At 33.2% G+C, this 27,028-nt stretch overlaps 4 protein-coding genes and 1 long non-coding RNA gene across 5 annotated transcripts in view; 2 read left to right on the top strand and 3 right to left on the bottom strand.

The window, feature by feature from the left end:
* Hbs1 (translation elongation factor EF-1alpha (GTPase) HBS1) overlaps positions 1–27,028 on the bottom strand; it is a 196,445-nt gene that overhangs the window by 14,429 nt on the left and 154,988 nt on the right. The window lies entirely within an intron of this gene.
* On the top strand, positions 9,402–10,209 carry LOC143340991 (uncharacterized). The gene is made up of 2 exons (XM_076763482.1): positions 9,402–9,770; positions 9,848–10,209. Exons 1-2 carry the CDS (start codon positions 9,406–9,408, stop codon positions 9,954–9,956), a joined length of 474 nt encoding a protein of 157 aa, XP_076619597.1. The 5' UTR covers positions 9,402–9,405; the 3' UTR covers positions 9,957–10,209.
* LOC143341013 (uncharacterized) lies at positions 10,533–12,966 on the bottom strand. The gene is made up of 3 exons (XR_013079550.1): positions 12,686–12,966; positions 12,227–12,273; positions 10,533–10,969 (listed from the first exon to the last, which is right to left on the bottom strand). It is a non-coding gene; the product is annotated as an uncharacterized LOC143341013 (long non-coding RNA).
* On the bottom strand, positions 20,192–21,348 carry Mrps21 (mitochondrial ribosomal protein S21). Its single transcript, XM_076763225.1, has 2 exons — positions 21,241–21,348; positions 20,192–20,792 (listed from the first exon to the last, which is right to left on the bottom strand). Exon 2 carries the CDS (start codon positions 20,790–20,792, stop codon positions 20,520–20,522), a length of 273 nt encoding a protein of 90 aa, XP_076619340.1. The 5' UTR covers positions 21,241–21,348; the 3' UTR covers positions 20,192–20,519.
* Positions 24,448–27,028, top strand: part of Gudu (Armadillo repeat-containing protein gudu) — a 118,519-nt gene continuing 115,938 nt past the window's right edge. Inside the window, exon 1 of the mRNA XM_076763906.1 lies at positions 24,448–24,503. Within this exon, the coding sequence (XP_076620021.1) occupies positions 24,448–24,503 (56 nt within the window). The remainder of the gene's footprint in view (positions 24,504–27,028) is intronic.

Below are 27,028 nucleotides of genomic sequence, written 5' to 3'. Positions count from 1 at the left end.
TCTTAAGTAACAAACATCGCAATATATACATTTGTTCTGACGCTCTTAGTGCCCTACAGAGCTTGCAGACCACAAAAATATCAATCAAAACAAATTCGTACACTCTTGAAATTAAAAAAAAGTTCAATGACTTTATGTGCAACAATACGAACAATAGTTTTCTTAAATTTATCTGGGTGCCGTCGCATATAGGAATTATTGATAATGAAAAATAGCTACACATTTGAATAACTTGGATATTTAAAAAATTCCATTTACCGACATTTTTGAAATTTATAAAGAAAATGCTAGACAGAACACTTTGAATATAATCACGGACCAGGGTGCCTTTAAAGGGACGAAATACTTTCAATTATATTTCAATGACTGTAGCAGACCTTGGTACTATTGGGGGAAACACAGAAGAGAATTTATTGTTACAATAAACCGTATTAGGTCTGGGCATTATAATTTTGCTACCTCCCTCGTCCGCATTAAGATAATAAGCGATCCTACACGTAAATGCAACCATGAAATCGAAGACATCAATCATGTGGTTTGGCAATGTAGGCTTTACGACAGTTTAAGGGTCAAGTTAATTAAAAAGCTACAAAATATGGAACTGTTTCTCCCACTTAAAAACTGAGAATTGCGAATGTGTATCGATTGTAGGAAATTAAATAAAGTAACTAAGCGGGACAATTTTCCATTAACATTGATAGAAGATCAGTTGGATCTGTTGCAAGGGAAAAAATATTTCACATTATTAGATTTAAAGGACGGATTTTTTCATATTAAGATGCACGAAAATTCAATTAAGTATACGTCGTTCGTTACGCCACTGGGACAGTACGAGTGCACGAAGATGCCATTCGGCTTAAAGGACGGACCACTGAAATTCCAACGATACATTACGCAGATATTTAGAAATTTAATCACATCCGGGGATCTATCGGTATATTTGGATGATTTTCTTATTGCAACTGTTACAATAGATCATCATTTACGGATTTTAGAGCGAGTTTTTAAGTTATGTGTCGCGAATAAACTCGAGTTAAGATTGGATAAATGCAAATTTTTGCAGACTAAATTAGAGTATTTAGGCTACGTCGTTACGAGCGAGGGCATTCGACCGACCGAACGTGGAATCAACGACGTAAGGAAATTTTCGGTACCACATAACGTTCGCGATGTGCAGAGTTTCATTGGCCTTTGTTCATATTTTCGTAAGTTCATAGAGAATTTTTCGACAATAGCCAAACCGCTTTATAATTTAACGAGGAAAGGTGTGGATTTCACATTCGGACCGGAGGAAGTTCACGCGTTCGAAACATTGGAAAGTTTATTAATTAAAGCTCCAATATTAAGTATCTATTATCCACGCGACGAAATAGAGCTACATTGCGATACGAGTACAATAGGGTTTGGTGCGATTTTGATGCAAAAGAAAACATGTTGCGTCGCAGACACTCGAGCGTCCCGTCGCGACGCAATATAACACTTAGAAAGGGCCCAAGTGTTAGGGTAGGCCCAACCACTTGCTCGCCTCTTTATTACGAATTTTTCGTCGCCTGGGCAAGTGGTACCTTTAAGACCAGACGTCTGCTAGGTAGTTGGAGACGCTGCTCGACCACCCGTATTTCCAATATGTTTAGATTCACCCTGGTGTCCTCTTAACCGACTTTCCTTTTCCAAAACAGCCTTATGCATACCTCCACTCCTTTCCCTAGGTCCCAGCCTACATTTTTCCCAACTAGCCAATGCCTGATAAACCACTCCCAATTTTCCATTCCAATTTCGGCGTCTCCACCCACTAAAATTAGATATATAAAGTAACTGCGAACAACGAGACGAGAGATTACTCCAAAAATCCGACAGAGAATTTACTCTAAAAACTCCGAACGAGATTATTGTAAAGGTCCTCGCCGTGGACTAATTTCAATCGCGCTTCACAAATAAATAAGTTATTAAACCAACCAGCATTTTTTACTTCGTCGTGAGCCAACTATTTCAACGTTGTCGCGACGTACACGACAAAACAGATCAAAAATTTCATCCTGTATTCTATTTCTCAAAGAGAATTACGGACACAGAAGCTAAATATCACAGTTTCGAGTTGGAGACGCTAGCAATCATTTATGCATTACGAAGGTTTCGAACGTATTTAATGGGTATCCAATTTAAAATAGTTATGGATTGTCAAACTCTTAGTTTAACCTTGAATAAGAAAGAAACAAATCCGCGAATAGCTCGATGGGTTTTAGGATTGCAAAATTTTAATTTCACGCTCGAGCATAGATTTAGCTCCCGGATGGGTCATGTAGACGCGCTCAGTCGACAAATTTTGGTGATAAATGATAATTCGTTTGATAGGAACTTAGTATTATGTCAAAACAGTGATCCGGAAATAGTTAAAATCAGAGAAAAATTAGAAAATTCCAACGATAAAAGTTTTGAAATGACAAATGGTCTTATCTATCGGAAAATGAAGGATCGTGCTCTATTTTATGTTCCAACGCTATTAGAGTATAGTATATTACAAAAATACCATAACGAAATGGGACACGTAGGTCCTGAAAAAACAGTAGAAAACATTTTAAATAGTTACTGGTTTCCAAAACTAAAAGAAGAAGTAAACATTCATATAAAAGCTTGTTTAAAGTGTATCGCTTTTACGCCAAAGTCAGGAAAGGAAGAGGGGTTTTTACATGGAATCCCGAAGGAGAATAAACCGTTTGTTACTCTCCATATCGATCATTTGGAACCAATGACGAAAGGCCGGTCTGCGAAAAAACGACACATTTTCTTGGTTGTCGATGGGTCTACGAAGTACATTAAATTATATGCAACAAAAAACACGAGCTCGGCGGAGGCTATTAAGAATTTAAAGAATTATTTTGAAACGTATAGTAGGCCAATAAAAATAGTTTCAGATAGAGGTACGTGTTTTACTTCTTGTGCGTTCGAAGATTTTATGAAAGAACAAAACGTAGTGCATATTAAGGTTGCTACCGCCTCACCGCGAGCTAACGGGCAGGCCGAACGTGTGAATCGGACAATTCTTCCGATAATAGCCAAACTGGCGGACGAGAAAAATTGTGAATGGTATGAGATTTTAGCAGATGTGGAATATGTGTGTAATAATACTGTAAATAAATCTACCGGCAAAACCCCGAGCATGCTGTTATTCGGAATGTAGCAGCGTGGTCAAGTTATTGATAGTTTGAGAGATGTGCTAGAAACCGCGGGAAAACAAGACAACGATCGAGATCTGATTGCCAAACGTGCAAGGGCAGCCGAGCAAATAGAAAAACGGTCGTTAGTGAACAAGCGGAATTTTGATAAGAAACGTAAGCCAGCGCGAGTGTACCAAGTAGGAGATAAAGTCATGATTAGGAACTTTGAAAATAGCAGTAATACGCCTAAATTAGTACCAGAATTCAAAGGTCCATACGAAGTCGCGAAAGTATTAAGGAACGATCGTTACGTTATCAAGGATATTGAAGGGTTTCAAGTATCCCAGATCCCATATAAAGGGACTTGGGCGGCCGAAAAATTGGTACCGCTACCGGGCACGTGTCATCGAACACGTGCCACCGAACACGTGCCACCGGGCACCGGGTTGCGTATGTGAGTGTGTGTGTGAATGGGTATTTTAGAAAGAACGGGGAGAAGACGGTTAGTCTTAGCCCGGACTCCTTGGAGGCCACTGTTACGAATAAAGCCTTTTTTGGAAACTTTAAACGTTTTTACGCTCAGCCATCCTACAATACTGAATTTAATTCTTTCCATGCTCCTCGAAAAGACACATGCTAAACATGCGATTTACTGAAGGGAAAAATCAAAGCATGCAGTAATGCGGAAGAGAAGTTACATCTTAGACAAAGTCATGATTTACATTTGCAAAATGCCGAACAAGCTAGAAACTGTCTTGCAGAAGACCAGAGAAAAACAAAAGAAAATCCCAGGGCATATTATGGATTCTCATTTGATTTGCAAAAAGCACTCCCGTATCCAAAACTTTCTGTTTCGTTAGCTTCTTATAAGCGAAATATGTACGTATACAACTTGGGTTTCCATAATTTCCATGATGACAATATCAAGATGTATGTATGGGATGAAACTACAGCTTCAAGAGGTGCACAGTAAGTAGCATCATGCATTTTAATGCACATGGAGGATATAACTACTCAAAAACACGTAATAACTTACAGTGATGCTTGTTCAGGCCAAAATCGTAACATTAAAGTAGCATTGACATGGATGAAAATTATTCAGTCATTAAATAATAATATTGAAACGATAGACCACAAATTTTTGGTATCTGGTCATTCCTTTCTACCGAATGACCGTGATCTTGAGTTGATAGAAATGAAAATAAAAAAAGCAAATTACTCGTACAACCCTAAGCATTATTATGAATTGATAGAAAAGTGTAGAAGGAGAAATACATTTTCGGTAAAACGAATGTCGCAGCCGGATTTTATTTCAACGAAACCTCTAGAAGAGTCAACGACAAGAAGAGTAAAAAATACCGCGGGCGAATCTGTCTCTTGGCTGCAAATTCAATGGATGAGGCTCTTGAAAAATGAACCTTATAAGATATTGTTGCGACGGTATGAAGATGCCGCGCAATACCGCGAAATTGCATTGTCGCAATGGTGTGAAGAGGCTTCGCGATAAGGTGAAGCTACCACACAAAACGAGCGGATGCGAGATCCCGTGCCTTCCGGTTGCTGAGAAACCGGAAACGATTTGAAGAAGAGAACTACGATAGATCTCGTGACGAACGAATGTATCGAAAAGCATCCTTGTCAATAAAGTTTATAGTTTGCGTTACAGTTGTGTTACGTTGTGCTATTTTTGTTGTGTTAATTTTTCCGTACCATAATATGCGGCGTTCGACGAGTAATACTCCCCGGCGTAACAATATTCTATAAAACTTCTTTAGGTGATTCTAAATACCACATTTTGGATCTTTCACCTAAAAGAGGAAGACCAAAAATATACAGAAATATTAAATTACTTCCATTATACATCACCACTAAACCAGTAACGGAAGAAAAACATAAAGATATTATGCGTTTACTACCATACATCCCTCCAGTTTTTCAGGAACATTTTACGAATCTTAAAAACTCATAATGATAAAAATACATTACTTTTTAAAAATAATTAATAAATGTTCATGAATTATTTCATTAAAATTATTGTTTCTAATAAAACTCGTAGTTTTTTATTGCTTTAAGTCATTTATAGGACATTCAGTTAATTTTGAAAATGGTCTAAGTCAATTCAAACTCTAAAAACATTTTCATATGAAATTCACTCAAATTTCATATTCATAATAAGTTTTCTTTAACCAAGACTAATAAAATTCTAAATTAAAATGTTGCATAATATAAAAATATTTTTTAATTTATTCAAATGCAATTCATTAAATGTCTCGAAACAAGAAATATATGACTTACAAGGAACTTTCGCGAACGGTCCGGCTTCGATTTTGATGAAATTTCATACACTTATAAAGCAGCCAAAAATAATCGACACGTATTTTTTTTAGCTGCGGTAACTCGAGTTTAAGAAGTGAAACCACCCCTTGAAGTTTTGGTTCGAAATGGCTATCTCGAAAACGGAATGATATACGAAAAAATTATTAATGGGCAAGGTTAATGATTTCTTATGTACAAAAACATGGTGTTAAAAAATTTAACAAAATACAATTTGCTTATAACAAAAAAAAATGTATTATCTTAATTTTTCATTTTGCACGTACATCCACTATGGTAGTAGCCGTTCTAACTTTGATTTTAATGAAGCACTGTAGGCTTGCATTAAATTATACAGTAACAAGTAACAAATAACAATAACAGTAACAAGTTTCTTAACAGCAATGAAAAGATTAATTATGTTTATTGCCCACCTATGACATCGTGGCAAAGTATAAATACATACAGTTTGTATAGCAATTATTCTATGTAGTTCCGACAATAGTGGTACTCGTCGAAAAAATGTTTGAAACATAAAGATTTCTTACACCATGCACATTTAATTATTCCCACCGCAAATATGGCATCTTGGTTCATTTTCAACAGAATAGCAGTACTCAACAGGATTCTGGATAGCATTTGGTTTTTCATCTATGCAGGGTATTCCGCCACTCCTGGAAAAAATTTTAATGGGAGATTCTGGAGGCCAAAATAAGACGGAAATCAAGAATACTAATTTGTTGATGGAGGCTTCATTAAAAAGTTATTAATGTTTAAAGCTTCGCCCGTACTGAATTTTTTTTTAGAAAGTGGGTAGGATTTCGCGAGTAGGTCTATTTACCAAAAATTATCGTAGTGACCCCTGCAACCGAAAATAATTTTTCCAGAACGATTTAAAATTTTTTAATTTTCTCGAAAAATTTCACACTTTCTCGAATTCTTTTCTCCAAAGTGGGTAGGAATTTGAGGGTATGTCTATTCACCAATAATGATTGTAATTGACCCGCGCAATCGAAAATAATTTTTCCAGAACGTTCTGAAATATTTTTTTTTCGCTGAAAAATTTAGGCACCTGTCGATTTTTCTTAAAAATTCGGTTTTAATTTTTAATAATTTTGTTTGACACCCTACAGATAAATTATCTAATACTTTTTTGTAGGTGGCCATGGGCTCTGCTTCAGAAAAAAACTTCAATGAGATATTTTTACTATTGTAGGAGTTATGGCCGTTTAAAAATTAGACCACTTTTATGGGGTTTCTCACATTTTACGGGATCAAGGAGCAACTTTTCCAACATTTTTAGAATTTCTACATATTCTCTACTAAAATACGCGTTGATTGCTTTTTTAAACATTAAAATCCTTCAATCCGTTCAGAAGTTATGACGTTTTAAAGATATGCATGAAATTTCAAGGAAGCATTTCTGGCCTCACATTAGATTTTCGGTAAAGAATTTTTTTCTTGAAAGTGCGTAGGATTTCGGGGTATGTCTATTCACCAAAAATGCTTATAATTGACCCCTGTAACTACATATAATTTTTTTAGTATGATTTGAAATTTTTTAATTTCATCTAAAAATTTCAGATTTTTTTTCTCCAAAGTGGGTAGGATTTCAGGGGTATGTGTATCCACCAACAATGATTATAACTGAAACCCGCAACCAAAAATAATTTTTCAAAATGATTTAACATTTTTTAATTTAATTTTGTTAACTTTTTAACAAAGCCTCCATCAACAAATTAATATTCTTTATTCCCATCTTATTTTGGCCTCTAGAATCTCCCATTAAAATTTTTCCCAGGGGTGGCCGAATACCCTGTACAGATGAAAAACCAAATGCATTCCAGAATTATTGTATTTGGCCAAAAAGGAAAATGCCATAGGAATAAATTTGAATGGAGAAAAAACACTACCCACATGTGAAACGTGTATTCGAGGAAAGTTAACTTCGACACCTTTTCCAGAGAGAAGCCCAAGGAGTTCTAAATTGTTAGAAATTGTGCATTCGGATGTGCGTGGTCCGATGAATAAAGAATCCCTAGGAGGATATAGGTATGTAGTATCCTTTATCGACGATTATTCCAGGTGGTGTAGGCTTTATTTTCTGAAAGGAAAGTATGAAGTGTTCCGTGCATTTAAGGATTTTAAAAACTACGCGGAATCACATACAGGGTGTAAATTGAAAAATTTACAAACTGATAATGGGCGAGAGTACTGTAATGGACAGTTTGAAGAATTTTTGCGACAAAATGGTATAACAAGAAGATTGACAGTGCCATATACCCCCGAGCAAAACGGGGTGGCCGAACGAAAGAATCGTACTCTTGTCGAAATGACTCGATGTTTACTGCTGCATGCTGGATTGTCGGAAAGGTTTTGGGCAACTGCGATGGATACCACAAATTATATAAGAAATAGATGTCCTACGAAGACTCTGAATGGAAAGACTCCATTCGAATTGTGGAACAAAAGGTTACCCCGATTAGCGCATTTGAGGACATTTGGTGCAAAAACATATTTGTTAAATAAGGATCCTGGGAAAAAGAAATTTGATCAAAAGACAAAAATGGGAATATTTATCGGCTATTCGGAAATATCAAAGGCGTACAAGGTATGGTTACCTAATGAAAGAAAATTGGTTGTTTCCAGAGATATAAGGGTTATCGAGGATGACTATAACTATGGAAATAAAACGTATAATTTTGAAGAAGATCAGAGCTTGGAATCGGGAATGATCCCGTTGATTTGTTTGCCAAATAGTACTGAAAGTCAAGTACGGACAGGTGAATTGGTTATCGAGACTCCTGAAACACTAAGTATAAGAGAATTAGAACGAGAAGAAGAATCAATGGAAACATGTCAACGCCAGTGCCGAGCCCCGGGAAGACCAAAAATGATTCGAACAGGAAAAAGAGGTCGTCCCAGAAAATTATATCAAATGCGAATAGTGGAATCCAACGAAGAAGAAGAGAATATCACAGGAATGGGTGAAAATGAAAATGAATCGGTGGATACTGGAGAAATCGAAGTCGAAGGTCAACCGAATGAAATTGAAGAAGAAGAAGATAATTCTGTTTTACAGCAAGCAGCTGGGATAGCAGAAATATCGGTAAGAGACGCCCTAAATGGGGAAAATGAGTTAGAATGGAAACAGGCTATAAAATCAGAGATAACTAATTTAATAAAAAATAATACATTCAAAATTGTGGAAAGGCCAAAAGACAAGAAGGTTATAGGTTCGAGAACGGTACTTACGAACAAATATAAGGCAGATGGGTCCTTGGATAAACGCAAGGCTAGGGTTGTGGCAAGAGGATTCGCACAACGTCCAGGAATAGATTTTAATGAAACGTTTGCTCCTGTAGCTAGGTTGGAGACAATAAGATTATTGTTGTCGTTGGCGGTCAAGATGAATATGACCGTGGAACAGGTTGATGTGACAGGGGCGTATTTGAACGGGAATCTTCGGGAAGAAATATTCATGGAAATGCCTGATCAATTGGAAAACTGCTTACAAGAAATTGCAAAAGATATAAAGGAAAACAAGCGGATAAGAGAGACTGCCAAAAATTTATTAAAAGAAGTTGATCGCAGCAACGATGGAGTGTGTCTATTGACGAAGGCAATCTACGGATTACGTCAAGCAGGAAGACAATGGCACGAGAAACTTAGCCAAAATCTAAGAAAGTTGGGATTGCAAGCAACAGTAGCAGATCCTTGTTTATACCACGGAAAGCACGAGAATGATAGGTTGTATGTTATCATATATGTGGATGATATGTTGATTATATCCAATAACAAAGGGTGAATCAAAAGTATTAAAGAAGGGATGGCAAAAGAATTTGATATTAAGGATCTTGGTCGAGTAAATTATTGTTTAGGTATTGAGATTCGGCAGGAGGCACAAGAGATAAGTATGTCTCAAAGAAAATATATAATGGATCTCCTCGAAAAATACGGTTTAGCTGACTGTAATCCTGTGGCCACTCCAATGGATAAAAACACAGTTTTGAATAATGCGAAGGGTAATGGAACTAAGAAGAGACCGTACCGCGAATTAGTTGGGGCCCTAATGTATTTGGCGGTCGCTACCAGACCGGATATTGCGTATGCTGTCAGCGCTCTTGCTCAGTTTAACGAATGTTATGGTGACGAGCATTGGGCAGCGGCAAAGAGGGTCCTCAGGTACTTAAAAGGTACTATTAATCATGGCATTACTTTTAGGAATCCAAATGAGGGTGCATCTGTATATGTTGATGCTGATTGGGGAAGGTGCCAAGTAGACAGAAAATCGTATACTGGGTACGTAATAAAGATTTCACAAGGTCCTGTAACATGGAAATCGCAAAAACAACGCACGGTGACGTTGTCTTCCACAGAAGCCGAATACATGACGCTGACCGAGGCTGTGAAAGGGGGACTTTATCTACAGGAAATTCTGAAAGAAATCGGGTTGGAAGAATTCGCAAAAATGTATATTTATGGTGACAATATTGGAGCACAATTGTTGGCGAAAAATCCGATAGTTCATCCGCGAACCAAACATATTGATATAAGGTTTCACTTTTTGCGAGATGTGTTAAAGAAAGAAACTTTCTCTGTGGAATACTTACCGTCCGACCGTATGCCAGCTGATGTATTAACTAAGCCAATGACCAAAAAAAAACATTATTTTTGTATAGATGCAATAGGTTTAAGAAACTTAAGTAATGCATGAATGTTTATACAATAATGAAAAATGTAATTAATGTAAGGCGCGTATTAAGAGGAGGTGTTAGAAAATGAATTTATAATCCGTGCCGCGTGATTGTGTTAAGTGAAGTGATTTCATTAGTAACCAAAGTGTTACTGATTGTCTGTTATTATTCTCATTGACATGATTGACATGATTTGTAATATATTGAATTTGAATTAATATATATAATATTTATTTAACTCTAAAAGAAACTACATAGAGTAATTGCTATACACACTGTATGTATTTATAATTTATAAATCGCTCCACCTTTGCCATGATGTCATAGGTGGGTAATAAAAACAATTATGTAATCTTTTCATTGCTGTTAAAAAACTTCTCACTGTTATTGTTACTTGTTACTTATTATTGTATAATTTAGTGCAAGCCAACAGTGCTTCATTAAAATCAAAGTTAGAACGGCTACTACCATAGTGGATGTACGCGCAAGATGTAAATTATCAAAATCTGCAAAACTATAGAAGGCAATTTTAAAATATTACATACCAATGGATTTGGGATAAAATGCTCGTCATTTTCTGTCATTATGAAAATTTCAATAAAATGAAAAATTATGTTAATACATTTTTTTTTGTTATAAGCAAATTGTATTTTGTTAAATTTTTTAACACCATGTTATTGTACATAAGAAATCATTAACCTGGCCCATTAATAATTTTTTCGTATGTCATTCCGTTTTCGAGATAGCCATTTCGAACCAAAACTTCAAGGGGTGGTTTCACTCCTTAAACTCGAGTTACCGCAGCTAAAAAAAAATACGTGTCGATTATTTTTGGCTGCTTTATAAGTGTACGAAATTTCATCAAAATCGAAGCCGGTTCGTTCGCGAACATTCCTTGTCAGTAACGTTCAAACTCTTCCTAATTCTATCACCTTGTTTGGAAATAAATACGTGTTAGATATTAAGATAAAACTAGCTTTAGACTACTCAGTAAATCTGAATCCATCCAGAATTAAATTATGTGGGTACCCTCACATAAAGGTATTTTCGGTAACGAAGAAGTTGACAACCTGACAAAGGAGGCTACCCTCCATCTGCCTCACCTTTTTTGAAAAATTCCGCCCCAAGATTTCAATGAGACTTTTAAAAATGAAATGTGGGAAAAATCGCGCAGCTCATGGGTAAACAAATCAGACCCTTCGCTAGGCCTATCTACTAGCAAAAAATACTTTGAACGCTTCTTTGTCTCTCACACCAAACCGTGATTTTATTATGTAAAGCTGCCTAGGCACATCGTGGTCTGGATTTGTCGAGCCTGGTTGAATCACTACAGTTTCAATGAATCCGTACAGAATATCAAAGTTGTGGATAACCCATCGTGTCAGTGCAGTGCAGAGAAGCACAATCTCAAACATGTGTCGTGTCAATGTCCTCTAACTGAGCTTCACAGACATGCTTTTTTGAAGAACTTATTTAGGCAAGGTTATCAACTTCCTCTGTGTATTAACACCTTTTTGTCTAAACCTAATCTTAAAGGTTTTACAGTTATTAGCAAATTCCTACAAGAATGTGATATTTCTATTTAGTAATTTAAGGCACTTTAGGTAGTAATATTTTGTGCAATGTCAATCTCGTATTGATTATTCTTTTGTTTAATCTAGTAGTAAGTTCAGTATATCTGCTCTTTTACAATACTTATCATAACGAGAAGATGCAATCTCCTATCGGTAGCATAAGTTTATCATTGACAACATACTAGTCTGTTTAGCACATAATGTGTTTTTAACTAGTTTTAGAAATCATCACCTGTACTTATATAACTATGTCACTATATTCCTGTAAGTGGATAAATGGGCTCAGCTTGTGAGCCTATGATTTGTATTTTCAATAAATACAATAGAAAACAATACAAAAGTATTCAGGAGACAGTTAATTTATGTCACATAAAAGACGTTTGTGTTTTATTGTTTACTAGTTTATACTGTATTATTTACTAATTTATACTTTATTGTTTACGATGTCTAACTTAGACTATAAGTAACAGTGAATCCGAGTACTTACCAGATATTGATGAAAATTTGTCTGATTGCGAAGATAGTAAGAAAAACCTAAAAAAAAATTTGTGATATTTTTATACACATGTTTTACGTGTACTTAAAATATAAATATTGAAACACATTGTTGATGTGTATTTAGAATATAAATATTGAATTTGTGACAATGAACTATATATATTTAAGATGTGTTTGAATCCTGTGTAAATAGCAAAGTTGATGTAGATTGACTTATTTAAATTCTAATTCATTATTGCATTCTTCAATAGACACTTCACATAAGTTACATTTCTTTCATTTAATTTGCTTTCTCTAAAAAAACATTAATATTTTTCTTTTGTTTCTCTTCCAGTTAAATTCATCTTATAATAAAAATTGTGCTTCTCATTATTAATGTCATTGTTATTTTTCTATAACTAGTTTGCAAAATCCTTATTTATCTCAATTTTAAGGTTAATGGACTTACACTGACTGGCTTCTTAACCCTTCATACAGAGGCAGTTTTCCAAGTCTTCAAATTTCCACATCTTCCTTTTCTTTTTCTGTAATTCGTCTCCATACAGACTTAATAATAGTCTGCTAAATTGGAGATAGGTGCTTCTCTTTGCAACTTGTTCATAATTTCAATTTTCCTCTCTATTGTTACCAGAGGTTCTCTTTGAAGCCATGATGATTAATTTAACAATAATAATAAACACGCACTATAACCAAGTTATTATTCACTAAAAATTAATCACTACACTAATGTCTAAGGATAGTAATATGTACACATATAATACTACGAATAAATCAGTTTTTCTTTCTACACATTTCTTTCTATACACAATCTACAAAAGTTCAGGCACTATGGTACTTACCAAAAACACGTAAAGATACTATACGCCTAAAACTCGTACAAAAATGATCTATGAAAGTAAGATAGAATTATTTTGAGTTGAGCTCTGAAAGATATGCAGTAGGTAGCGGCGATGTTCAAGATTGCAAAGACGAGCACGATCACGATTTCCGTGACCTCTACTTTGAAGGTTAAATTTGTGTTCTTGGGGTCATTTTAAGAAAAAAACTGTATATGTTGTAGGTATTAAATCGGCCTAGTTTAGGCGGGAAAGTAGATTTCCTGTTTTTTATAAACCTGCAAATATCTTGGAAACTATGCGAGATATGGCAAAATATATACAGACCTTTCTTGTAGGAAATTAAATTTTGTATAAAAAACATTAAAATGATGTTAAAATTCCGTTTTTTACAAAGAATATTCACTGAAATTTAATCAAAATTTCTAATATCTTGTATAGTTCAAGTACTTCTACTGCATCGGGATCTTACATATGCGTATATTCGGCAACCGCTTTTGTGAAATAATAACAAATTATTTAAACAACATTATTATTTCACAAAAGCGATTTAAATATATAACTTTTTTGCGGATTAAGTATTTAATATGTTACGTATTATGTATTATTGATAGTATGTGTTATGTGTTATGTATTAAGAGTTTTAATACATAAACATTTCTTGATTCTTGTATAAGTAGTTTTGAACGGTGCTTTTACGTTCCCTGACCATCATTTCGGGGGGGGGGGGGGGGGGGGGGGGGGGGTATTCTGCAACTTTACTAAAATATAAATATATTCGGAAACTGTGTAGATGATAAAAAAATGTCAGAGAATATAAATTGTTGGAAGTTTAATTTTCTACAAAAAAGATCTCTTGATATTTTGCCATATTTCACATAGTTACCGAGATATTTGCAGATTTACAAAAAACAGGAAATCTAGTTTACTGGTTAAACCAGGCCCATACGAGACCTGTGACATATACATTTTTGTCTTAAAATGATCCCAAGAACACAAATTTAACCGCTAAATAAGGGACCATGGAAATCGTAATCTCCCCCTTGCCAAAAACACGTGAAGATACTATACGCCTAAAACTCGTACAAAAATGATCTAAGAAAGTAAGGCAGAATTATTTTAAGTTGAGCTCTGAAAGATATGCAGTAGCTAGCGGCAATGTTCAAGATTGCGAAGACGGAATTCGAGGACCTCGTTATACATTCAACCATCATAAAAGCAAGTGGGCATTAATTCTTTATATGGTGGCAAAGAAGAATCACAGCTGGAGACCCTGCGGAAACTATCGGACCCTAAACGAGAGTTTCTGAACCGATACCCAATCCCGCACATAAAGGACTTCTCTAGGATGCTACACAGCAAAACGGTATTCTCGACCATTGATGATCGATCTGGTAAAAGCATACCATCAGATACCGGTTCATCCCGTTGGTATTAAAAAAACTGCGACATCAGCGCTGTTTGGGTAGTTTAAATTTTGAATATACATATTGCCACATACCTGAATGACATTTTGGTAGCATCCAAGAACGAAGACGAACACCTCAAGAACCTTAGACAGCTTTTCGAGCGACTCGAACGATATGGCATCGTCGTTAATCCGGGGAAATGCGTTTTCGCGAAAAAAGAAGTAAAACTGCGATACACCGTGAACGATGAAGACACGAAGCCTTTAGACGAGAAAATACAGGCCATAATTTTGTTTAAAAAGCCCGAAATCTTAAAAGAACTGCGCATGTTTTTGGACATGATTCATTTCTATAAGCGGTTCATAGACGATGCGACGCCACGACCTTACAAACATCGCTCAATGAGCTGTTTAAAGGTAAGAAGGCAAAGTCTGACGAACCGATTGAGTGGAGCCCAGAAACAGAGCAGAATTTGGACTCCTTTAAAAATGATTTAGTAAACGCAACGTTTCTGTCGTGTCCTTCAAACACGACTGAACTAATCATTATGGTGGATGCCTCATATTTTGCCTTAGGAGCCGCGTTGCAGCAGCAATAAGGGAACGTGTGGCGATTACTGGCATTACACATCAAGGCCCTATCGTCTGCGGAACGAAAATACAGTGCGCATGAGCGCAAACTGTTCGCGACTTATTCAGCAATAAAACAATTTAGGCAGATGGTGAGGGCTGATCGTTCGTGGTCTACACCGATCACAAGCTGCTGGTGTACACTCAGTGGTGTTAGTTACAAAAAAATTGTGGTAAAAAATATACTTTTTCACATTGCATTTACTTCATTAAATAGTACAAATTTTATCTATAACATTTTTTTATATGTTTATAAATAACGAAGATATTTAAGTGATTCCGTTTTTACGTCTTCGATTTCATATTTTCGTAAAATAAATACTATTTTTCAGTGAAATAATTTAGGTGTATATCAAGAATATAGTTTTTTAATTATTTAATATTATTATTAATTCATGGGTATAAAATAGTTCATGTTAACGTGTGCAAAATAGTATTTAAAGTCTTGAAAGTACTGTTACATTTGACGATTCAAAGAAGCTTGTGTTCTTCGAGAACAAAAATTTGAAAGAGAGATTTTGCATTTACCTTGCAGTCATCATACTTATGAGATTGTTTTACAAAGTATATTCATTGAAAAAATAACAAAATTCGAAGGACCAAGTGTTACTCTATTAAAAAAATTTCAAGAAGCGTGGCCTTTGATTAACAACGTAAGATTTATACCAGGAATTAATAATGAGCTTGTTCGTCGAAAAATTTCAATTGAGTTAACTCAACAAATTATTGAATTTTCACTTAGAATTTTAGAAACAGAAAAAGAGCCACAAGAGGATTATAGGGAGTTTTCAGAATTAGTAATTATTTTTCTGAGTGGGACTCCACGAAGAAATGTATCCTTTCGAGCATCACGCTCGGTAGATGTCGAAAGCGATCTATGCATTAAAATTATATTTATTTAAAAAACAATTTCATTTAAGGATTCAAGAAGAAATTGGAATACAAGATATTTGTATTTTTTCAACTAGACTCTATATAAAAGTATGGATTAGAACTCCAATAGCAGTGGAACAAATATCGAAATATTGACGAAAGAGTCAGCCATATAGGTCTGTCCAAACTTATCCAAACCATCTATGGTATTTGTTACTAGAAGTGACAGGTTTAGCATTTTTTTATAAGATGGTAGGAAAATATAGTAAATTATAAATGGTGGAAACTATGAGAAATAAATCAGAAGACGACTTTTGTAAAAAGATTAAAATTGTTCCTGAAGATGTGAAAAACTATATCGATACAGGAATTCAGCATTTCATTTCACAAAAGACAAAAATATTTTTCGCAAGATTTTCTATTCCGTTTGACTTCTTATAGGAACATAAGAGCAACTTCAATTACGGGTTAAACATTGCTCGGCAATTAAAAGTTGCAAATGAATATTTATCTGTTTCTAAAATTTTAAGTGAACATTCAATAATTATCTGAGTTAATTTAGTTGAAATTTTTCGACGAACAAACTCGCTATTAATTCCTGGTATAAATCTTATTTTGCCGCATGTGTTGATGGCAACTGCCAGCTGCCAATGCTTGTCGTAGAATTATTGGCTGACTAATTCAACGGATTACTGCGCGAACTACGTCGCGAGATTTTAACTTTATTGTTAATTTACATGAGTGCAGATCGATACATTGTTATAGAATTCACGTTTTCCCTCGAACGGGGAAGACGAACACGTTTTTTCGTCGCTGAAGACGGTTGATCGTTTGAACTATTTCCTCGTGTATTTAAGAAAATTGATACATTTCTTCTGTTTGTTCCCTCGCGCGGTTGAGAGAGAAGACTTGGGCCGACGAGCGGAAATGAGCCATGCGGGCCAAAGTCCTCGAGTGAACCGCCCGCCGACGGAGCCATAAACCGATTTACTTGGAGCGGAGCAACTGCAAACTGGAGGCGCATTCCGAGGCACCATCTGGCTGGTAAATGTTTTCCTCATAAAGGAGAAATTTCGAGAGACGGTGGTGGATTCCGATCCCAAAAATTAAACAATGGCGAGCCATAATGGCCGGAAAGGTAGCCACTTTACCCCGGGTACGAATGTGTTTTGAAGAACGGAACATTTTACGTTGTCAATCAAAGGCCACGTTTCTTGAAATTTTTTTAATAAACACTTGATCCTTCGGATTTTGTCATTTTTTCAATGTATATATTTTGTAAAACAATCTTATAAGTATGATGCCTGCAAGATAAATACAAAATCTCTCTTTCAAGTTTTTGTTCCCGAAGAACACATACTTCTTTGAATCGACAAATGTAACAGTACTTTCAAGACTTTGAATACTATTTTACACACGTTAACATGAACTACTTTGTACCCATGAATTAATAATAATATTAAATAATTAAAAAACTATAATCTTGATATACACCTAAATTATCTCACTGAAAAGTAGTATTTATTTTACGAAAATATGAAATCGAAGACGTAAAAACGGAATCACTTAAATATCTTCCTTATTTATAAACATATAAAAAAATGTTAGAGATAAAACTTGTACTATTTACCGAAGTAAATGTAATGCGAAAAAGTATATTTTTTCCGCAATAAATTTTTGAAATTTTAGAATAATGACTTATAAAAAACAAAAAATTCCACATTTGGTTTCTATATCTTTATAAAGTGTTAAAGGATGAATTCAAAGAGGTACTAAAATGTATGATAACGATACACTTTAATGGAAAAAAATAGGTTGCAAAAATAAAAAATTGTCAACTTCAATGCGTCACGTCTTCCCGTTGTCTGATCAATTTCAGATTCTGCATAGGTTATTTTCTCATCTAGTATCACAATTTCAGGGGGCGTTCCAAAAAAATTTCGAAGTTGAAAAATAAGGTCCAGCCTACTATACATGTCCGTGTCGATGTGAAATTGTAGCAACATCAGAACGAGATATCGTCATCGAATCTTACCATAATTCGTTAGTCATTCTTTAGCAAATCACATGTGTTTCCTTCTTTCAGTTCTTCATGAAATTACATTTTGCTTGTAAAACTTTGACTATGTATCCATTACACCCCCTTTTAAGAATTTTCAGCGGACTGCAAAACGTCACTGTGAACGTCCTGGGCCCTCAGCCCATCAACTTCCTTCATAGAGCAGGCAGGACAATTAATAACTTGTTCTCATAGTTTCCATCAAGCAATTATACTTCATTCAAAAATAAGCAATGAACAATCAAACTGATATTTAAAAATGCGTTTATTACAAAAAAGAATCATTCACAGAGAGTGAATTAATAGATTTGGTGTGAAATGGCCCTTACATTTCTAAGTTAGATACTGAAGCCGTAGCAAACATCCATATTTTTTAAAGAAAGAAAAAGAGAGGGAGAGAACTACTTGATTTAAAGGGAAGGAGAAATAATAGTAAGCCAATATACGATTTTCTGCTCCAATCCATCCATAATTGTCAAAGGTAAGAGACTTGAGATCTAACTTTTCATAATACCTGTTTACTGTAAAAATATAAAAGTGAGTCTACAACTGCTTCAATACGCAATTCAGCATTTTTTATTTTCTATAACTTGGTTTTTCAATTTAAGAATCTGAAAAAATTTTGTCACATTTTTGTAATCAATAGAGCAAAAGAAATTGCATAAAAACATGATTTTCTTTATCACTCCTTTACTACCCCCACCGTCGAGATTTCGGGATAAGAATTGGTACAAAGTATTTTCTTTCGATGAGCTGTCAAATGATCCATTGTACATTCAATTTGGTTTGACGGTACCTTTGACAGCCTTATTCGGCTATACCATTAGTTTCCAATTCACAAAATTACCTGTCTACTGCGTTCAGAAATAACATGTAGCCATCCTGTTGATTTACTTTTTCCATCTATTTCAAGGTCTTTTAAATAGATTTGTATATCACATTATGATTCCGTTTTAGTATTTTGCAATTTGCACAATTTAAAACGTTTTCAATGATCCATTACTATTCGTAATACTGCACTCGTTTCTTATTTTATAAATACTGTCAAATAGTTTGAGACCTTTTTGATTTTCCTAATACACATTTATTTATAAATTTTTTTCTAAATATTTGAAATAAATTTTACATAAAAAAGTGAAATGAAACCTTATTCATAGCATACTTAAACCATATTGTAATTAATATATTAATCAAAATGTTGTTTTAATTAAAAACAATTATTTTCGATTCAAATAAAAATAAAGTGTTGAATCAGAAAATATTGACTTAAGCACTTTTTAGAGATTAAATATATTGTATACTAAAGAAATAAATATACAATAACAAAAACATGACACACACAAACACACTAAACTAAAAAGCTATAAAACTAGCAACAATATTAAATCTTAATTTTTTTCATGCTTTTAAATGATAATTATAATTATGGTACATGATAGACTTCACTTAACCACACAGATTTATCATCATACTCTAGTATATATCACAACTATAATTATAACTTGAAAATGAAGTGTTAGAATCTGATACTATTACATACTTGGTCATCACATATTCCATGATTTGCATTGTACATTTGTTGTGCTGTAAAGGTATTAGTTATTCAGTAGACCCACTTTGCTATAAAATGCAAAGTAATGCAAAGTCTATAAATAACTTCTTTCACGTTCATCCATTGTGTGTTCATCGTTTCTTTAAAACTGGCAAACATTTTTTTACACGTAATCTCAATTAGTGTATCCGTTTCTTGATTATTCCTTGACCATAGATGCAGTTTTATTTGACAATTCAATTAATTTTTATTGGCTCAGTAGTATTTATTACTAGATTCCAATTCCAAAGATATTGAAATAGGTTTGATTAATAATATCTTCATTCATCTCATCTAGGATTTTATAGAAAATATGTTTATTAATATAATTTAATATAAACGACATACGAACGAAATGATAATACATATCTAAATAAAATTGTACTTATATTAATCTTTTCTTCATAGTTATTAATTATTAATATAATTATATTGCTGCTTTAGTTCCTCAAATATCCCCATTAAAAAATCCTATGATTACAAGCCTGGTGACTTAATAAAATACATTATCTACAAAAGCACATTTATAAACATACTAGAAATGAAATAAAAAATGCTTTTAAAATTACAGTAAATTTTTATTATATTTCATCAACTATTTAAAATATAAAAATATTTTTCAAGCTTCTACAATATCTTTCTTTACTACTTTTTATGTTAGAATAATACAAGAATACAAAGTAAAATAGGGATTATTATGAATACCATTTTGTTGTAAAGCATATATGATGACTTATAATTTATTTTGTTCTGTTTGTACATTAATACAGAATGACATGTAAAAGTACGAATACTTTACCCAAATATTTATATGGATACATATAGGATTATAGACATCAAGATTAGACAAAATGAAATTCAACAGTATCTCAATAAAGTTTCAGTTTAAGAGCAGCCAGGGTATGGGTCTTCTCTGTTTATTCTTAAGATAAATTTAATTTTTCTACTCATATCCTCATCATAAATAGCTTTGCACTTTTCATAATTTATCCTTCGTCTTGCTTGCGAGGGTCTCTCAAAATACCTAGTACGTCTAAATTGTTCAAAAATTTTCTCCTTTCCTAATATACTATTTAAGTGTCTGCAAGCTTTTTCTACATTATTGTTTTGAACCATAACAGTTCTAGCAATAAATTGAGCATGTCGTCCAATACCCATCTGAAACAATATTTCCACAATAAGTGTGTTTCTTATTTTTCTGTAGTTTATTTCTTCTGTTACCATAATTCCGAATAATATTCATTTTTATTTTTCATCCATATCTTTCTTTTTCAGCACTGTGTTTGTATATAATGTATTAAATTTTGAAATCTATATTAAATTACTAAAAATTTTTCGCCAATAAATAAGTTGAACATTAAATTGGGAAATTATGATTATTAAAAATATTTCACCAGTAAATAAGTTGGACAGTGATTTTAATTTGACTCATATTATGACACATATTATTTTAACTTTTAAATTGACTATATTTAAATAATAATACATTTATAGGTTAGGTATTTTTAGAAAATATGTTACTATTTTCACATGTTACAAATAAGTTTATAATCCCAACATTTAATTAAATCTGTATATTATTAGTTTCAAAGATTAAGTAGAATACCTTGTATCCTAATTAAATAGATACACTTCTGGAAACAAACTTCAATAAATGGAAGAACGATACAACCATTTACCGTAGCAGACCTATTTCCAACAAATAAGTTTGTCGATTATACGAATCGATTAATATCGGAACGCGGTTCATTTGAATATTTCAACCATTACTATTTTATTTCAATGATTTCCTGAAATTCTTCTATACAAAGAAACAAAAAGGTTACCTAAAATAAATTTAATACAAATAGGTTCAAAGTACAACGATACAAAATTGTAACTTAATTCTAGATGATAAATATAATAGAAAAATTAGTTTGTACATATTATTTATTTTTCTATACTGGAATATACAGGGTGTTCGACCACCCTTGGGAAAAATTTTAATGAGAGATTCTAGAGGCCAAACTAAGACGAAAATCAAGAATACCAATTTGTTGATCGAAGCTTTGTTAAAAAGTTATTAACAAAATAATTAATAAAATTTGTCCACCTACACGAATTTTTTTCTCGAAAGTGAGTAGGATTTCGGGGGTATGTCTATTGATAAAAAATAATTGTAGTTAACCCTTGCAACCAAAAATAATTTTTCCAGAATGATTTGAAAATTTTTTTTTTCGCCGAAAAATTTTTCAGTCGGTATGGAACTTTAAACGTTAATAAGTTTTTAACGAAGCCTCAGTCAACAAATTGGTATTCTTGATTTTCGTGTTATTTCGGCCTCTAGAATCTCTCATTCAAATTTTTCCCAGAGGTGGCTGAAACCATGTATATCGATTTATTAATGTATTTTCTTTTTCTAAGAAAAAAAATGGCTAAAAGCATATCTGGAATTATTTACCGTTATTACTTGTCACAATAGCGGTGATTAAATTTTTACTTCTCGTGGACGATCACAATAAAATTCCATATGGCCCAGAAAAAGCATGTTTAACAACGTGATAATAATGAAATATAAAATCAAACAGGTAAGGATCTAAAGACATGTGTCAGTATAAAATATTATATTACGTATTGACATGAATATTTTTAATTTGATATTCAAATTGTAACAAATCAAAACATAAAATAGAAATGAATTAATATTTGAAAAAATTACTTCTCTATCTTTTAAATTATATCGGAATCCCCATCGACATATACAAAGCCATACTGATAAGGATATCAAAAACAATATCACTGAAAACGGAGTAGCATATATGTGTATACGGAACATTTGACTTTATGGATTTTACAAACCACTATAAGTTCTTTATTTCCACCTTTTCGACTTTCCAGTAAATACCTCATTCTGTGACTGACGATATAAAATTCTTTAAATTGTAAATCACATTTAAATTCGCATTTATCACTTACCTTTCGATTTAATAATGTAATAAATATTTATATTACGATTATACGACACATATTTCCTCATCTATACAAATAGCATAAATTCATATTTCGTCAACAATTTTCATTTCCGAGTATTAAGACCGATTTTATATATTAATTTCCGGTAATATTTTTTTAAATAATAATTTTATATTTATTTAATATACGCTTATTGAAGAGATCAAAATTTTATTAGACTATTAACCTGGAATTTAGAATAGAGAACAATCGATTTTTATATCCTTTCACTGTCATTTGTAAATGTTAAACGAATCAATGGAGACTGAACAGTGTATTTATAATATATAATGTGGTTTTCAAGATTGGAAATAAACTTATTACTTACACAAAAAATAAATATTCTTTACGAAAAGACAGGTATACATACATACATACATATATAATGTAATAATATAGAATTATTTAAGTTTCATAATCATAGTACAGTTTTATTTCTTTTTATGTAGTTTAATGTTCATATCTCCTTTACTTTTAAAATCTGTTCATAAGATCTCAATTTCCCTTTCTTCATAGAAAGACATTTATATAAAAAGAAACTTACTGATCAATGTGATTAATTAATACACTATTTGTCCTTGCCAATAAATAACACTTCGCAAAGTACTTATTTCATCAAGTTATACACGAAACATGTTTTTATTAATTAAAATTGTTCAATCGATATTTATAGAAACATAGATAAGTTCAGAAAAATTTATCTGGCACTCATTTACGAATCGATAAAATGAAAATACTTGTTCTAATAGTTACAAATGCGGAGTTTATACAGGGTGTTCGGCCACCCCTGGGAAAAATTTTAATGGGGGATTCTAGAGATCAAAATAAGACGAAAATCAAGAATACCAATTTGTCGATGGAGGTTTCGTTAAAAAGTTATTAACGTTTAAAGTTCCTCCCGTACTGAATTTTTTTCTCGAAAATGCGCAAGATTTCGGAGGAATGTCTATTCACCAAAAATAATTGTAATTGACCCCCACAGCTAGCAATATTTTTTTCAGAACGATTTGAAATATTTTAATTTCGTCGAAAAATTTTACACCTTCTCGAATTTTTTTCTAGAAAGTGGGTAGGATTTCAGAGATATGTCTATTCACCAAAAATGATTGTAATTGACCCTTGTAACAAAAATAATTTTTTCAGAACGATTTGAAATTTTTTTTTTCATCGAAAAATAGGTACTTAATTAGATTTTCGGTAAGGAATTTTTTTCTCGAAAGTGCGTAGGATTTCGGGGGTATGTGTAATGACCAAAAATGATTGCAATTAACCTCCGCAATCGAAAACAATTTTTTTAGAACGATTTGTAAAATTCTTTTTTTGCCGAAAAATTTCAACACCTACCCGACTTTTTTCTCGAAAGTGGATAGGATTTCGAGGGTATGTGTATTTACAAAAAATGATTATAATTGACCCCCGTAACTGAAAATAATTTTTCCAGAACGATTTGGAATTTTTGAATTTAATTGTTAATAACTTTTTAACGAAGCCTCCATCAATAAATTGGTATTCTTGATTTTCGTCTTATTTTGGCCTCTAGAATCCCCCATTAAAATTTTTCCCAGGGTTGGCCGAACACCCTGTATGTACATACATAAAATAAACACTTCATCGCGCACATTGTACAAGATGGACATTTCTGCCCTCTATATTTTGTATACACTGTTTGATCGATACTTGGCGTTGAACACAAGACCAGCTTCAGTCATATCTATTAAATACAAAAGGAACCGACATAAATTGTAAGCTATTTCTTACTATTTGAGGAATATGGTATTCTAAGGCCTGTTCATTTTTTATAATTGCAGATAAATAAAAAGCCATGCCGCCGAAACGGAAAAGGGCTGCTAAAAAGATATCCATTGATCCAATACCAGCGTAAGTTTCAACTTGTTACGTATGTATTTAATAATATCGTCTTCTTACGCATACTATAACGGAATGTTTACTTATAATTGACAAAATAAACTCTACATCCAAGATATTGTTATTTTATTTTTATGAATTTCTTTATATTTCAAAATTTTAAGCTTACTAAATGGGTGGACGCGTAAAGTATACATATAGTCAACTTTATTTTCTTAAATGAAATTGCATATTTTTTTACGTACTAATCGATGTAGCTCGTTATTTTCCATGTAAAAGTATTAAGCTACTTATTATGAAAAATTATTGATTTAAAAAATATTTCAATTTTAGTATTGAATAATAACAGTAGTATTTTATTCATATATTATGACTTACCCCACTAAAGTTGACATTCAAAAATATACCCTTCAGCTTGGATGCAATGATTTACTCTATTGCTAAAGCATTTGCCAACATTTCTTAGCACTTCCGCAGAAATTTCTTGGCATGCGTGCAAAATCTTTTCTTTTAAATTATTCGGAGTTGTGTAAATGTCTGCATAAACCTTATTTTCTAAGAAACCCCACAACAAGAAATCTGAAGATGTCAGATCTGGTGATCTTGGCGGAAATTCAATAAGTCCTCCTCGGTCAATCTAATGGGTGGAAAAATTTTATTCAACTTACAATTAGCTCAAACCCTACGATAATAATGAATAGGAGCTCCCCGACGTGCTAGAACCACATTTGTCGTCTCATTACTAATTCTACGTGATACAAGAATTCCCAAAGTGTTGGGGCTTGTGGTGATCGTAAGATCTTCAAGCCTTTGGAGAGCTTGCACGTCAAGTACCAACTTACTCGAAGGACCAGCGTGCATGTTGTATGCTGCCAAAATTCAAATGATGAAACCAGAGTTGTTTAAAATGTGTTTATTTCTGTTGCGATGTACGTAGAGTACTGCCAAGGATACGTTGCCAAAACTGTCAATCAAAAAATTTCTCTTTTCTGATTGGTGCGCTGTTACTTCTCCATTTTCGCACCCAAGATGGTGGTCGGCACGTCTCAGGTACTGGCGAAAAAACCCTGATCTACCGATGGTGTCAGACCGCGCAATGACTCATTTCATTAGCGACTGGTGTTAATGGCTTTGGGGCCTTATTGCCTTAAGGGCATTAGCAAAATGGCTTTACAATATGGCAATTCTGAGAGTACTATTGAAAAAGTGTGGACCGATGATACGCTCATTAAGGATTCCACATCATACATTAAAAAGCCATTGACATTGATGTGAAACTAAACGAAGCCAGTACGGATTACTGTTAGATCAATAATTGCAGTTGTGCCGGTTCAGTTTTTCTTTGTTATTAAAATTCACCTCATCAGAGAATAAAACATATTTTTAAAAAAATGGATCTTGACGCATTATAAGATGAGCCCATTGATAAAATCGAAGGTGTAGGTCAAAATCATGCTTGATCGTGCAAAATCACTTAATGCTTGATGCAAAAAGATGCGATACGGGTGAAACCTATTTCTCCGAAATATTTTGGAAGCAGTTGAGTGAGGAATCACCAATGTTGGTATTGCAATACTTTGTAAATCTGGTACCAGATGATTATCATGTCTGGATAAAAATTCACGTTTAACACGTGCTACACGACGAGGTATCATTGTATGATTTAGGTGTTGTCAATCAGGATATCTCTCACAATATCACTGTACAGTTTTCTTGTAACTACCAACAGCATTTTCCTAGTATCAAAATCAAATCCACAATTTTACTCGGCGTGTAATCTCACATTTTAATAATGAGATGAAAAGAAAAATACACAAATCACTTAGAAATCTTACTAACAGATTAACAACAAATCTACAAGCCAGTAGAATAACATTTGTTTATAAACATTTAGAAAAAAACACGATAAAAAGAAGATACATCGCAATAGTTTACTTCCATATTAAAATTAAAATATTTTCTAAACCAATAATTTTTCGTAATAGGTATCTTAGTACTTTTATATTGAAAATAACAAACTGCATCGATTGATAAATAAAAAAATATGCGATTTTATTTAGGAAAATAAAGTTGACCATCTCATATTCTCTATGCGCAAGAAAAACTTATCTATGTATATCAGATTACGTTCCTCAAACCATCAAACTTTTATCTATAACATTATTCCATGTTATCAATAGTTTCGAAGATAATCAGCTGGATAGATTTAAATGGGATAGGTACCTTCGATTAAGTATCGATTAAGTACCTTGTACTTGATACTTGTATTTAATATAAAGTTAATATTAAACGTAAACTTAATGCAGCGCATACTTTAATTACAAACGTCATAGACCAAATTTGAATCGTTTTCCGTTTTTACACGGTCAGCTTACTCCATAGACACATACATTGTTAGGCAACAAATTTGAACTACTCGATTACACTCAATAATTACATATTCAGTTTAATAAAATAAACACATCAATCATTGCAACTAGAAAGTTAATTCCGAGAAATAAATACAATCAGAATAGATACACAGATTGTGGTATATG

The sequence above is a fragment of the Colletes latitarsis genome, chromosome 4 (assembly GCF_051014445.1).
Source record: "Colletes latitarsis isolate SP2378_abdomen chromosome 4, iyColLati1, whole genome shotgun sequence".
NCBI classification, from domain to species: Eukaryota; Metazoa; Arthropoda; class Insecta; order Hymenoptera; family Colletidae; genus Colletes; species Colletes latitarsis.
This window is presented reverse-complemented; position numbering and strand designations above follow the sequence as displayed.